Consider the following 14,916-nt stretch of genomic DNA (forward strand, 5'->3'; position numbering starts at 1 on the left):
CAGAGATTTTGGTTTGGCTACGGTAGGACAAACAAAACTTCCTCCAATTTCCTCCAATCTCGCGGAGTTGTACAATTCTCAGTCCTCGCCTATATTTATCCTTTCCCCCCTTCTCCTCTCATCACAGTGATGGTGCTTCAGCATCACATGCTCAACACACTGTAGTCATGCCGTGGTGCAATTAGGTAATTTTAGACTCGGGAGCTGATTATCTTATGCCCTCAGTTTCTCCCGAGACGTTAATTATTCTGTTGCATATTTATTTCTCCTCCAAACAAATCATGCTTTAGGATGCAATCTAGGTCGGTCACTGGGACCAGAGGTTTTGTCTTCTGAGTTTTTGGACTTGTGCTGGACCCCATCTTCAGGGAACTTCTCTCTGACAGTAGCATGGCATTTTGCTACTAAGATTGTTGGCCGAGCAGGTACAAAAACAGCCAGGGAAAATGATTGAAGCCTGGGAAACGGGGCCCCTTGTCAATCAACAGGAGTGCTGATTTAACCACCAGCTTATCAGGTTCTCAGGAACGGAGTAATGACTTAATAGCCGGCCATCAACGTCCCAATCAGCAAATAAAAACCAGGCCTCACATAAATACTACACATAGAATAGCCCAAAACATACATTTGGGTAGAGGATGGGCTCCAACACGAATGCACAAGCTCGCAAGGCTAAACTTCTGATCCTGGTGACTGATCTAAATTGGATCCTGCAACATTATCCTGGGATCTGTACTGTGTATTTGCCTTCCTTTGTGAAATAATGTTTTCCAGCGAGCCGTTCCTCAGTTAAAATGCACGGGGGAAGTTTTGATCTGCCCAGACTTCAGTTGAAATAACAGCTTTGATTTGCAATATTTCCATCGCTAGCTCTGTAAACACTTCTGCAGAGTTTACTCTGATCCCCCTCCTCATTCTGACAGTCTGGCATAACCCTTCCCGGGAAAGTGGAAGGTTCTGATTGTGAAACAGGTTGGGATAGGCTTCAACCAGGCAGTTTTCCCGTAAGATCGGAAAGGCCTCTCCTGACTTCTAAAACATTTTTGCCGAGGCTGTGCCAAAGCCAGAATATTTCAGGGGCAGAATATTTTGCTGCGGCAAGGGTCTAGTCCATGGGGAGGAAGGCACCCGTGAGTGTATGAACATTTCTGTCTAGAATGCCTGCTTCAGTGATGGTCGAAGGCCTTGCAGTCTGGCCAAGAAGTGGATCCAATAGAAGTTTTGTGTTTTGTGCCTGGACAAGCTAAAGCCATTAGACCTCGTTTGTGAATGGAGGAGAATGAATAGGAGAAGGGATGTAGGTCTTTGAGACTAATGTCCAGGCACAATAATAAAAAAAACAACAACCCAAGAACTTTTTAACAGAGATATTTTAGTACATACTCCGGTGTTGTTGTTTTTGTTGTTTTTAAAAAACATCACTCTTCCAAAGCTGACCACTGTCCTATAAAGCAGGGGTCCCCAATCCCCTGCTTTATAGGACACCGGTACCGGGCTGCGGCAGGCCAGCAACCAGTCCGCACAAACAAGCAAAGCCCCATCCGTGGGATGCAGGCAGCACACAAAACCACGCACCCTCCGGTCTGCAGAAAAACCTTCCTCTACGGATCCAGTCCCTGGTGTCCAAAGGTTTGGGGACCTCTGCTATAAAGAAATTGGGTGGTTTAAACCCATGGAGGAAGGACTGAGAACCAAATTAAGGTGATGGGCAGAAAATTTGGTCTCCAACTAAGAAACAGGTTAATTGGAATGTGAAAGTTTGGGTTTTATTCTTTGATTACGATTCGTGGTTTGTTAGCAGATGAAAAGCCAAGAATTCTAACTTGGTCAAATTGAGGAGGGAATGACATCTTAACCTTCCTAATTCATTATTGGCTTTCCCTGACAAAAGAGGGCAAGGCCCTAGAAGTGTCCGTTGGCCTTTTGTTTTCCCGTCAAACTCCACTCAATGAAATGTTTGTTCGTTTGTTATAATTTTATATCAGGACTTAAAACAGTTTTGTTCGTAATCCATTCCCTTAATCAAATAACCACTCTCATTTTTGCAAACTGCTTTGCAAAGGCTGTTTACTTTGAAAAAGGAGATAGATCTACTGAAAATTTGTCAACAAGGCTTTTTTTTTTTAAATTATATTTATAAATCCCCTCTCTACTTTGCTGGTGAAGTGTGATAAGCAGATTGTGTGAATAGGGCTTAGGTATCTGATGGAGGAGGACTGTCAGGTGCGTGAAGAAAAAAAAGCTCTCATTAAATATAAATGGAAATAGAATTGAGAAAGCTGATAAAGTTACAAGGCCTCAGTTCTCACTGTGACCTTTGTAGGCACCACGTACCCGCCGATACGTAATTTGGAGTCTGTTACCCTCCATGCCCTACCTAATTTTATTATTTTCTAAAGACTCCTTTAATTTAAAAGAAATAATTGGGAAGCTAGCACGAAACCAATCTAACTGCCAGCCTCAAGCATAAAATTTTATTTCTCATTATGTTTCCGGAGTTGGCACATTTCTTTAAAATAATACTGATCGTGTGCAACTGGGTTGTGCTCACGCGTGTGTCCAGCACCTTCACCTCTCAGCAAAGAGGCACGAAATGAATTGGATAGCCAGTTTGGTGTAGTGGCGAAGGTGCTAGCCTAGAAACCAAGTGACTGAGTTCTAGTCCCACTTTAGCTTTGAATGGTGGCTGGGTGACTTAGTGCAGTCCCTCTGCCTCAGCCCTGCCCAACTCACAGGGTTGTTGCTGTTGGTAAAAACAGGAAGAAGAAGGAGCATCGGGTATGTTTGCTGCTTTGAGTAATGTACAAAGTGATAACGGTGGGGTAGAAAGCTAATCAGTAAAGAAATACATTGGCAGAGCTCAAGTGAGAAGACTTTGGTTGAAGTCCTCCCTCAGCCAAGAAGCTGGCTGTGGGACTTTGGATCAGTCCCTTTCTCTGAAGGCAAATTCTAAGGGATCCATTGGAGAACGTGCTGGACTAGGACTGGGGGGGTCCCAGGTTCTGGTCCTCCCTTTGGCATGGGAGCATTCTGGATCATCTCCATCAACCTTAGCATCAATGTGTAGTAGGGCTGAAGGTGCTAGAACCAGGTCCTAGTCCCCCCACAGCCACAGAAGTGTCTGGAGGACTTAGGGCCTTCTCTCACGTCAAGACGCAGAATGCTGTTGAACTAGGAGCAGAAAACCCCCACGTTCTCATCCTCTAATGAACAGCAGGAATAACCTTGAGGTACAGGAGGAACAGATGCAACCAAGGCAATGGTTGAAATCTGAATCTGGGGCAGAACCATGATTAGAGTCAGTGTCTCAGACATGACCCTTGCCAGTTCTCATTGGTGGGGGTGGGTCAGTGGGCGGGGAGCACGTTCAGACTTGCAAGATTTTGGGACTCCAACCTTATAAACCAAGCATGGCATTCATGTCTCTGGTCTCCCAATCTGGCCTTTGACCCCTCCCTTGGGCTCAGCCTGGTCATCTCCTGGGTTCGAGACCCCGAGCACCGCGTGATGCGTGAGCTCCTGTCACTAGCTCCAGCTCCTGTCCGTCTAGCAATTTGAAAGCATGCAAATGCAAATAGATCAATAGGTACCCCTTCGGTGGGAAGGTAACGGCACTCCGTGCACCTCTGGCAGACAGTTGTGCCGGCCACATGGCCACAGAAGCATCTTCCGACAACGTGGCTCTCTTGGCTAACAAACAGAGATGAGCACCGCCCCCTAGAGTCAGACATGATTGGCCAAGGAAACCTTTATCTTTACTTTTATATACATATACACACACTCACTCACTCACTCAACATTGGCTACCCACATAATGGGACAGTAGGGAGCGAAACGTAGGAAACATGTGCTTGGGGTGGCAGGGAATCATCGCCTTTGTTCATCCCGGCTTCTCCCCTAACCCTTCCTCTCCTCTTTTTCAGAGTAAGCTGGTGAAATACTTCAGCCGCCAGCTCTCCTGCAAAAGGAAGGTGTCTCTGCAGGAGCGAAATGCCAAGCTGGAGGGCTTCCCACAGCTCTGGCACTGGTTCCGCATCGTCAACATCCGCAAGGAGGTCATGGAGGTGAGCGAGGCCTGGATGGCAGCAGTTACTGCTTCCTGTTTCCCTCGACAGTTGACTATTTGTTTTGAGAGGTCTTTGGTGCTCTCTGAGCTTGGTTGTTTTCTTGCAGATGTTTCTTTCTCCAACTAGGTAGCTGAGCAGCTCTGGTGATGTTACCTAATCTGGGTAATGAAACATCTGCAAGAAAACATATAAGGAACGGTTGCAGGAATTGGGTCTGTCTAGTTTAACGAAGAGAAGGACGAGGGGGGACATGATAGCAGTCTTCCAGTATCTCAAGGGCTGCACCAAAGAAGAGGGAGTCAAGCTATTCTCCAAAGCGCCTGAGAGCAGGACAAGAAGCAATGGAGGGAAACTAATCAAGGAGAGAAGCAACCAGGAACTAAGGAGAAACTTCCTGACAGTGAGAACAATTAACCAGGAGAACAACCTGCCTCCAGAAGCGGTGAATGCTCCAACACTGGAAGTTTTTAAGAAACTTCTGAAATGGTATAGGGCTTCCTTCCACACAAGCAGGTCCAGTTAAACTGATTTATTGCTACTCAGGCCTATGCACAGGAATTACAGGTTTAGAAACATCATCATCATTATCATCATCATAAAGTTGGAAGGGAGCTTGGAGGTCATCTAGTCCAACCTCCTGCTCAGGCAGGAAACCCTATCCCATTTCAGACAAATGGCTGTCCAGTTTCTTCTTAAAAGCTTCCAGTGTTGGAGCATTCACCGCTTCTGGAGGCAGGTTGTTCCGCTGATTAATTGTTCTCACTGTCAGGAAGTTTCTCCTTAGTTCTAGGTTGCTTCTCTCCTTGATCAGTTTCCATCCGTTGCTTCTTGTCCTGCCTTCAGGGGCTTTGGAGAATGAAATGTAAATAAATAATGTAATAATAAGAATAACCCTTTGAACTGTTTACCCAATTTTTATTATAATGCAACCACTATTGCTGTGATTCTTGTAAAACCTCTGTAAATGTTTGATTGTGGCAACATACAAATATGATATAGAAACACAGATTAAAAAGGACCTGATGTTGATTGATGGCTTCCCAGAAGCTATAATACAGAAGGGCAGAGAGAAGAACAACGTGGACAATCTCATTGAGACAAGAATGAAAAATGCTTTTATTTAAACCGAATACCAATGTAAAACAATTCAGTACATTTCATGGATATTCCCCATATACTGAGCATGATTTCCCTTATGTCACATTAACGATTTCAGTCCTCCACAACTTTTCAGATGTTTTATGGGCTGTATGCAACTCTGGATAAAGATGTAAATTTCTAGGTTCGTTTCTTTTCCTGTGTAGAGGAAGGAGAGACAATTCTTAAATGGTGTATTTTTTCAAGTGCATGATTGCAATAGAAACACAAGAGGGCAGCAGTGTTCCATCTTACTGAACGTTGCAGGGAGGAGACAGACAGACAGACGGACTGAGGGAGGGAGGGAGAAAGAGGGAGGGAGAGAGAGAGAGAGAGAGAGAGAGAGAGAGAGAGAGAGAGAGAGAGAGAGAGAGAGACTAATTTTTACAGCTCCAAATGAGGGGTTTGTATTATGAGGTTCATCATAATAAGAGTTACTTGTGCAAGTGATGCAAGGAAGAGCAATCTACTGAGTAAAATTGTGCGTTTATTAGTAAAATTACATTTTCTCTCTATCTGAAGTCTACCCATTGTTGCACCAAACTCTGCCTTTCGCAATTTCTCCAGTTTTCTTGTGTTACGAAAGAATCTTCTGTTTTCCTATGTGATTTTCAGGGTAACTGAATTTATACTGAATTTCGCTCGGTGGTCCTTTGAGAGCTGGCTTTAGAGATGATGGGAAGTACATCTGTTGGTATTCCTATTTTGGGGGGATTCTTTTTTTCCCATCTCTTTGGAAACTCCTGGCTACCCAGATTTCCCGTCCTGAAAAGCCAACCAAAGAGAATATTTCTAGTTCAGGGTTGAACTTCGGAGTCCTTGGTTCTCTCCGAGCTTAGTAATTTTTTTTGCAGATTTTCTGGCTAACTTTCTAGCTATGCAGACATTAATCATGTTGATCAGCCATCGAGAGACACATAAACCATGTTTACACACTGCAACCATCACAAACGTGAGTCAGTTGTCAAACATCCAACTGTAAATCCCTGTTGCAAGTGTCCTAAGTGTGAAAAATGGTCCTTTTTTCAGTGCCGTTGTAACTTGGAACGATCACTAAGTGAACTGTTAGTAAGTCAAAGACTAATAGCAGTATTCCATGTTGCAACCTTGTTTTGCAGGACTCTTTTCACCCATTAGTGTTCCTCACAGGGGCGAGTTTTAGCAGACGAGCCCCCCCCCACCTGTTGCTAATCTCTCTAACTGATTAAATCTCCTTATTGCTCTTTCTCTCTCCTCCTTTAGGAAATCGCCTCTGGGCAACTGAGTCTGGAAGACCTTTTGGAGATGACAGACGAGCAGGTCTGCAAGACGGTGGAGAAATTTGGGGCTAACTGGGAAGAATGCGCCCGACTCAACGCCTCGCTCTCCTGCCTCCGGAACGTGTACAAGTCAGGTGCGGGAGAACCTAATGGCCTTCCCTTTGGGCAAAACCCTGGTGTCTGACTCTGCTGTGCAGCTCCAGCACCCTGTCGGGCATTGTTATTATTATTATTATTATTATTAATAATAATAATACAAAGACCTACAAATAGAAATAGAAAGACTGTGGCAAAGGCAAGCAAGGGTAGTACCAACAGTCATAGGCGCCTTGGGTGCAATCCCAAAACAACTGGAGCATCACTTGGACACCATCATTGGCATTGACAAATTTGCCATTAGTCAATTGCAAAAGGCGGCCTTACTAGGAACTGCTTCCATCCTGCGACGATATCTGTAATACCATCAAACATCCACATCTGCCTATCCCAGGTCCTTGGAAAGGACTCGATAGGTAGACAAAAATGCCAAATCCAGTCTGAACATCTGGCTGACTGTGCGATGATCCATAATAATAATAAACTTGGAAGGGACCTTGGAGGTCATCTAGTCCAACCCCCTGCTCAGGCAGGAAACCCTATACCATTTTGGACAAATGGCTGTCCAGTCTCTTCTTAAAAACTTCCAGTGTTGGAGCATTCACCGCTTCTGGAGGCAGGTTGTTCCACTGGTTAATTGTTCTAATTGTCAGGAAGTTTCTCCTTAGTTCTAGGTTGCTTCTCTCCTTGATTAGTTTCCCTCCGTTCCTTCTGGAACTGCCTTCAGGCGCTTTGGCGAGCAGCTTGACTCCCTCTTCTTTGGGGCAGCCCCTGAGATATTGGAAGACTGCTATCATGTCCCCCCTGGTCCTTCTCTTCCTTAGGCTAGACTTGACCCAGAAATTTCTTTTTGGACTCAGTCCAAAGCAGTAATTCACAACCAAAAAAGGCACATTGTAGGCTGCATGCCTCTGATGAAGTGACCTAGTAGAGCATCCACCTTTTAATAAAAAATGTTCATTTGGAAAGGCTCTGATTTATGGCAAACCAAACCACTTTATAGCCATTAGACCCTGCTGCTTTGGCATCTTTTGAACAATAGAGGGCACCATAGCATAACTGAATTTCAGAGATGACCTGCAACTTATTTAAGACAAATTTAATATATCAATATATATGTTTGTGTGTGTGTGTGTATACATATATGTATGTATGTATATGTATCAATGTATTTAAAATATCAATATCTATCTATATGTGTGTGTGTGTGTGTGTGTGTGTATGTGTTTATATCAATATATTTAGATACATTTAGATATATTTCATTGACAAGAACAGATTCTGGCTTGTAGGGTAGACTTTCAATCCAATTGACATGGATGCCTGTCCACCAGGATCTGTAAGTTGAATGTTCCACCAAGTTACTGTTGTTTTTTAATGACCATGTAGATCAGGGGTCTTCAAACTTGGCTCTTTTATGACTTGTGGACTTCAACTCCCAGAATTCCTCAGCCAGGCACGTGTGCCTGGCTGAGGAATTCTGGGAGTTGAAGTCCACAAGTCATAAAAGGGCCGAGTTTGAAGACCCCCGATGTAGATATTCTTCATGATGATCTGTCCATAACTTGGTCCTTCAGCCATTCCATCCGTTGCTTCTTGTCCTGCCTTCAGGCGCTTTGGAGAATAGCTTGACTCCCTCTTCTTTGGGGCAGCCCCTGAGATACTGGAAGACTGCTATCATGTCCCCCTTCGTCCTTCTCTTCATTAAACTAGACACACCCAATTCCAGCAGCCGTTCCTTATCTGTTTTAGCCTCCAGTCCCCTGATCATCTTTGTTGCTCTTCTCTGCACTCTTTCTAGAGTCTCAGCATCTTTTTTACATCGTGGTGACCAAGATTCCTTAAATTTTTTTTTTTTTTGCCACTCTGCCACTGCCCATTAAAATCTTCCACTGTGCTCTCAAATGAACCCAAAGGTTTTGCCCTTCCTTTGTTTTGTGTCAGGGGAGGACCGGGGTGGGTGGGGGAAACGGGGAAAGTGGCGCTTCCAGGAAGGGGGAGAAGAAGAAATTAAATTCTGTCTGTCTGCATTGATTTCACGGCTACCAAGCTGGCAGAACAGAAGCAGCCAGCTGTAATTGTGTCCTGGGAAAACCCGATTCAACTTTACGCTGTGCTCCTGTTCAGGAAGGAAGGTGGCTCTGGAGCCTTTTTATGTTAAAAAGGGAAGAACTCTCTCCCCGTAATTATACTTCCAGTCGCATTTGATTCTTCCCTTGGCTGCTTTTTCTTCCCGGCTTCTTTCAGGCATGACATTAAATTTGTCCCTCATATAAAAAGAAAAAGGAAAGGAAAGGAAAGCAGCTTGCCTGTGGTTCAGCTGTCCATTTTTACTTAGGGCTCAGAGAGGAGAGACTTTTGGGCTACCTGGTTTGAACACAACTGGCCAGCAAAACTTTAGCTTTTTTTTTTTTTTTTTTTAAATTAAGGTTCTAGTCTTCATGATTATGAAGATCAACCAGGAATGGAAGACGCTCAACTAATAATAATAATGATGATGATGATGTTGATGATGTTGATGTTGGAAGGGACCTTGGAGGTCTTCTAGTCCAACCCCCTGCTCAGGCAGGAAACCCTATACCATTTCGGACAAATGGCTGTCCAGTCTCTTCTTAAAAACTTCCAGTGTTGGAGCATTCATCGCTTCTGGAGACAGGTTGTTCCACTGATTAATTGTTCCCACTGTCAGGAAGTTTCTCCTTAGTTCTAGGTTGCTTCTCTCCTTGATTAGGTTCCTTCCTTCTTGTCTTGCCTTCAGGCGCTTTGGAGAAGAGCTTGACTCCCTCTTCTTTGGGGCAGCCCCTGAGATACTGGAAGACTGCTATCCTGTCCCCCCTCGTCCTTCTCTTCATTAAACTGGACATACCCAATTCCAGCAGCCCTTCCTTTTATGTTTTTGCCTCCAGTCCCCTGATCACCATTGTTGCTCTTCTCTGCGCTCTTTCTAGAGTCTCAGCGCCTTTTTTTACATCGTGGTACTTGATACTTGATTCATGTATAAGAACAAGACGTATAAGAAGCTCTTACGAGGGAATTGGGTCTGTCCTAAACGAAAAGAAGGATTAGGGGGGGACATGGTCACTGTCTTCCAGTATTTGTGGGTCTGTCACAGAGAAGAAGGGCCTGGCTCTTTCCCCAAGCACAAGAGGGCAAGACAAGGAGTAATGGGGGGGGGGGAAGAAACCTTGTTAAAGAGAGATCTAACCTAGAAGTAAGGAGAAATTTTCAGACAGGGAGAACAATTAATCAATGGAATAGCTTGCCTCCCAGAGCAATGGGTACTCCATCCCTGCAGATTTTCAAGAGAAGACGGGACAGCCGTTCCTCCAAGACGAAATAGGGTCTCCTGCCTTGAGCAACGGGTTGGACTGGAAGACCTCTGAGTTCCCTTTCCAGCCTATGATTCCGTCCCCTAGGCTCTATTCCTGTCCAACTGGCTAAGAAGCAGCCTACTCTGATTAACACCGATGCGGTCGTTATTTTTCCCTCAATATTGCGCTCCGGGGATTAGGTTTATTTTCACACGGTCACCGATCCCTTTGGAAGAGAGGTCACAGGAATCGAACCCGGGACCTTCCCAGCGTGGAAAGCCGAAAGCCTTGTTGTTGAGCTGGGGTCCTGCTTTGACATTTCTGCCTCCATTTTATTTTCAGCCTCTCAGTGTAGGTGCGCTTCCTCTCAGAACTGTCTTGTTTCAATGATTAAAGCAGTCAGCTTGCTGAAAAAGTATGGAGTTTGGTCGAGGGGGCTAAGTGTGACTTAGTGTGTGCGTGTGTTTTGCAGCATGTATGTGTGTGTGTGTGTGTGTGTGTTTAACAGCAAGTTTCTAATTCTTGAGGCACTAGCTGTTGAACGTGAAGCCAGCCCCTCCCCATCTCCCCATGGTTCCAGAGATAAGGAGATTTGGCCGAGATTTAGCATCCCCAGACATGGCGGCCAACGACGTCTTCAAATGCAATCTTGAAATACGGCTGCTTTCTCTTTAAAACACTTCTGCATCTTGTTTTAAGCTGCAAGAGATGGAAGAGCCAAGACTGATATTAATAAATTAGGATAAGGGGCAATGTCAGTATCAGTTAATGAGTCATTAATTAGGACCATTCAATTTCCTAGGACATATCTCCACGGGAATAATGTGCTGGCGGGGAGCAGGGAGGGGGGGGCATAGCCCGTTCTGAAGGCTTCCTCCCGTCCTGCAGAGAAAAAGAAGCTAAATATCTGATATTTCTGCATCCCATTTCCTTCCAGATGTTTTGGAACCACGGCCCCAGAATTTCTTGCTGTCTGGGTATGATCAGACCTGAAGCCGAGAAGAGCACTGTGTTAGGGCATATTGTACAAAAATGTTGAGACTCTGGAAAGAATTCAGAAAAGAGCAACAGAGATGATTAGGGGACTGGAGGCTAAAACATATGAAGAACGGTGGCAGGAATTGGGTCTCTCTAGTAGTCTAATGAAAAGAAGGACTCGGGGTGACATGATAGCAGTGTTCCAATATTTGAGGGGCTGCCACAAAGAAGAGGGGGGGGGAGAGGGTCAACTTATTCTCCAAAGTACCTGAAGGCAGGACAAGAAACAATGGTTGGAATTCAATCAGGAGAGAATCAACCTAGAACTAAGGAGAAACAGGCATGGCACCTTCAGTAATTTTGTGTCTATGTTTAGGACCCAAAATGTGGAAAGGAAGGAAGGAAGGAAGGAAGGAAGGAAGGAAGGAAGGAAGGAAGGAAGGAAGGAAGGACAATGAGCGAGGGAGGGAGGGACGAAAGAGACAGAGAAAGAGGAAGGAAGGAAGGATGGATGGATGGATAGATGGATGGATGGATGGAAGGAAGCATGGAAAGAAGGAAGGAAGGACAATGAGCAAGAGAGGAATGAAAGTGACAGAGAAAAAGGAAGGAAGGAAGGAAGGAAGGAAGGAAGGAAGGAAGGAAGGAAGGAAGGAAGGAAGGGGAAGGGGAGAATGTTGAGAGGAAGGAAAGGGAGAGGAGAGGAGGAGAGGGAAAAGGAAAGGAAAGGAAAGGAAAGCTTACAGTTGCCCAGCCCCTTCCTCTTGGACTAATTAAATAAATCTCCCCATGAAGCTGGGCAAGTGAGACAGAAGATGGATATCAGGGTACTTAACAAGTGACGAACAGGAGGCTGCATGGACTTCACGCCGCCGTGTTTGTAGCCTTTACGGTTCCGTGTCACGAAGAAAAGGTTACCCGTGTCGCCACGCTCTCAGCTCCTCAGGATGGCTGCTTGGCAGATGAGCTTTCCACGCCTGCCCTAGTGATGGATGTCGGGAGCGGGGATCAGAGGATGTCTGTCAGGGGAGAACTGCATACATACATATCCACGTTTCCCCCCCCACACACACACACTTTTCCCATAGAGATTTGTCCAGCCCTCCCTCCCTCCCCGAGCATCCGTGCCTGCAATTTTGGCAACGGGCGTTGGGTTCTCCACCCTTGGCTGGCAGAGATAGAAATTGTTAACGGCAGAAATTATTAATCGGCTTCCTCTCCTTTCTTTTCATATCGCCCTTCAATCCATCACTTTGACATGGGGAAAAAAAACACGGCCTTTATTCCTCCCTGCCCCGCGTTTTGGGCTGCGGGAAGAAGGGAAGGGGGGTTAATTTGTGGGGGGGGGGGTTCGTTGCTCCAGGATCTCTTTGCACATCCCTCGAACATCACTTAAACGAGGGATATTAAGCGCAAGGGAAGCATATTGCAACAGGAGCGCCAGGCGATTAATCACTTTTCGCGCATGAATGTGATTGTCAGAATTATATATCCTGAAATGCCGGGTGGCGTGGAGGATGGGGGAGGGGTGTTGGGGGGGGGGAAGAGAAGGCAGAAATCTATTCTCCAGATGAAGAGGGTGTGGGGGGGGGAGGGAAGAAATGGGATTCCATTTGTCATTTTTATGAATATGGCTAATGCCTATTCATTAGGATGTACCAGATCAGCGCCGGGAATGGGAATGGCTATACAGGCAGGAGAAAGGTTTATCTTGATCGGTGTGTGTGTGTGTGTGTGTGTGTGTGTGTGTGTGTGTGTGTATTGCAGCTTGTTTGTAATGGGGTTGGTCTCCCCAGGCCAATTCTCTATCCAGCCTGGGAATGCGGAATGAGATGCCTTGTGTACTACCTACGTTCATTTTTTTAATTATTATTATTTTAATCTTTAAACACAAGTATTGACTCCGGCAACTGTCCAGACAAGGGCCTGCAGCTTTAACAGAATTACAGAATTAGAAGGAACCTTGGAGGTCTTCTAGTTGAACCCCCTGCTCAAGCAGGAGACCCTATGCCATTTCAGACAAATGGCTGTCCAGTCTCTCCTTAAAAACTTCCAGTGTTGGAGCATTCACTGCTTCTGGAGGCAGGTTGTTCCACTGGTTAATTGTTCTCACTGTCAGGAAGTTTCTCCTTAGTTCTAGGTTGCTTCTCTCCTTGATCAGTTTCCATCCATTGTTTTCTTGTCCTGCCTTCAGGTGCTTTGGAAAATAGCTTGACTCCCTCTTCTTTGGGGCAGCCCCTGAGATATTGGAACACTGCTATCATGTCACCCCCTAGACCTTCTTTTCCTTGACACCGTTTATGGAAATGGTTCACTATTACTTTTTTTTTTTTCCTAGGAATGAGAATGGGTCCAGAGTCACTTGCTGGCTTGGTGCCTCAGAAGGGACTTGAACTCCCAGTCTCCCAGTCTTCCCCAACCTTTTGGGCACTGGGGACCGGTTCCGTAGGGAGAGGTTTTTCCACGGACCGGAGAGTGCGTGGTTTTGTGTGCTGCCTGCATCCCACGGATGGGGCTTTGCTTGTTTGTGCAGACCGGTTGCTGGCATGCCACGGACCGGTATCGGTCCACGGACCAGGGGTTGGGGACCCCTGTTCTAGTGGTATTGTTAAGTGTGTTGTGGAGCTTGCAAGCTACCCACAGTTTAATCCTCATAATCTGTGCAACTTGGTGACTTGGACCTGGTCGCTATCTCTTAAGTCCAAACTTCCCTATGAGATTTTGTTCGAGGGGGTTTAAAAAAAATTGAACAGGAAAGCCTATTTGGTATGGTAGTTAAGGGATCAGACTAGAAACGGGCAGATCATAAGTTCTAGTCCTGCTTTAGGCAAAAGGCCAACAGGTGACCTTGAGCCAGTCACTAACTTTATTCAGGTTCAGTTTTTATCTGCTTCCTCGGCCCAAAGGAGCCGGTGTGGCCTTGAACCCTTGCCAAAATTCCCTCTCCCAATAATACATACATAGCACAAATGTACAATACACAAATCCTTCTTGGAATATGGCAGATATACTCTGGACTGAGAGCACATCCGGACATCATTCCTTCGCCACAGTGGAGATAAATCCATTCTCGACCCAACTCTTGCTTCTGGCCTTCTTTTTTGCCTGCCGCCCGATTAATGACTCGTGCCGTTGAATCATTTAATTTTATGTACGTGCAAAGTCTGCTATTGGGCCACCTGTCCATCAAAGCACCGGAGGCTGCTTGCCGCTTTAGAGGAATCTCTCGTCGTCTGAGCACTGTGAGACCAGACACAACAGACCGTAATGGGGGGTTCAAGGGGAGCGTTCAGCTGTTCAGCACTTAATTTGGTTACTTTTATGACTGGGCAAATGACCGAGGATGGAAAAGTTGTTCTGGGACTGAGACATCCACTGGCAACTCACCCTTGCTGAATTAGGCGATGGGGTTCAGGGTCTTATTTTAGATTGGGAGGGTTTTTGATCTACATTCAAGAGCTGTGGTGGTGCAGTGGTTAGAATGCAGCATTGCAGGCTAATTCTGCCGACTGCTGGGAGTTCGATCCCAACCGGCTGAAGGTTTACTCAGCCTTCCCTCTTTCCGAGGTTGGTAAAATGAGGACCCAGATTGTTGGGGGCAATGTGCTGACTCTGTAAACCGCTTAGAGAGGGCTGTCAAGCAGTGTGAAGCGGTATGTAAGTCTAAGTGCTATTGCTAGTGCTGTTCTATGCTATGCTATGCTATTATTATTCCATTCCATTCCATTCCATTCCATTCCATTCCATTCCATTCCATTCTATTCTATTCTATTCTATTCTATTCTATTCTATTCTATTCTATTCTATTCTATTCTATTCTAATTCCTTATTTCTATTCTATTCTATTCTATTCTATTCTATTCTATTCTATTCTATTCTATTCTATTCTATTCTATTCTATTCTATTCTATTCTATTCTATTCTATTCCATTCCATTCCATTCCATTCCATTCCAATAGTGGCGCAGTGGCTAGAATGCAGTATTGCAGGCTAATTCTGCCGACTGCTGGGAGTTTGATCGTGACTGGCTCAAGGTTGACTCAGCCTTCCCTCCTTCCGAGGCCGGTA

General features: G+C 45.4%; 1 protein-coding gene across 6 annotated transcripts in view; it reads left to right on the forward strand.

Moving 5' to 3' along the window:
• The window catches only part of KSR2 (kinase suppressor of ras 2), a 113,582-nt gene that overhangs the window by 15,541 nt on the left and 83,125 nt on the right, over positions 1-14,916 (forward strand). For all 6 annotated transcript variants that reach the window (XM_039332583.1, XM_039332578.1, XM_039332580.1 and 3 more), the window contains 2 exons: positions 3,924-4,064; positions 6,447-6,597. In XM_039332583.1, coding sequence (XP_039188517.1) covers positions 3,924-4,064; positions 6,447-6,597 — 292 coding nt within the window. The remainder of the gene's footprint in view (positions 1-3,923; positions 4,065-6,446; positions 6,598-14,916) is intronic.

Source organism: Crotalus tigris, unplaced genomic scaffold (genome assembly GCF_016545835.1).
Source record: "Crotalus tigris isolate CLP2741 ecotype Arizona unplaced genomic scaffold, ASM1654583v1 scf7180000024461.5605484, whole genome shotgun sequence".
NCBI lineage: Eukaryota > Metazoa > Chordata > Lepidosauria > Squamata > Viperidae > Crotalus > Crotalus tigris.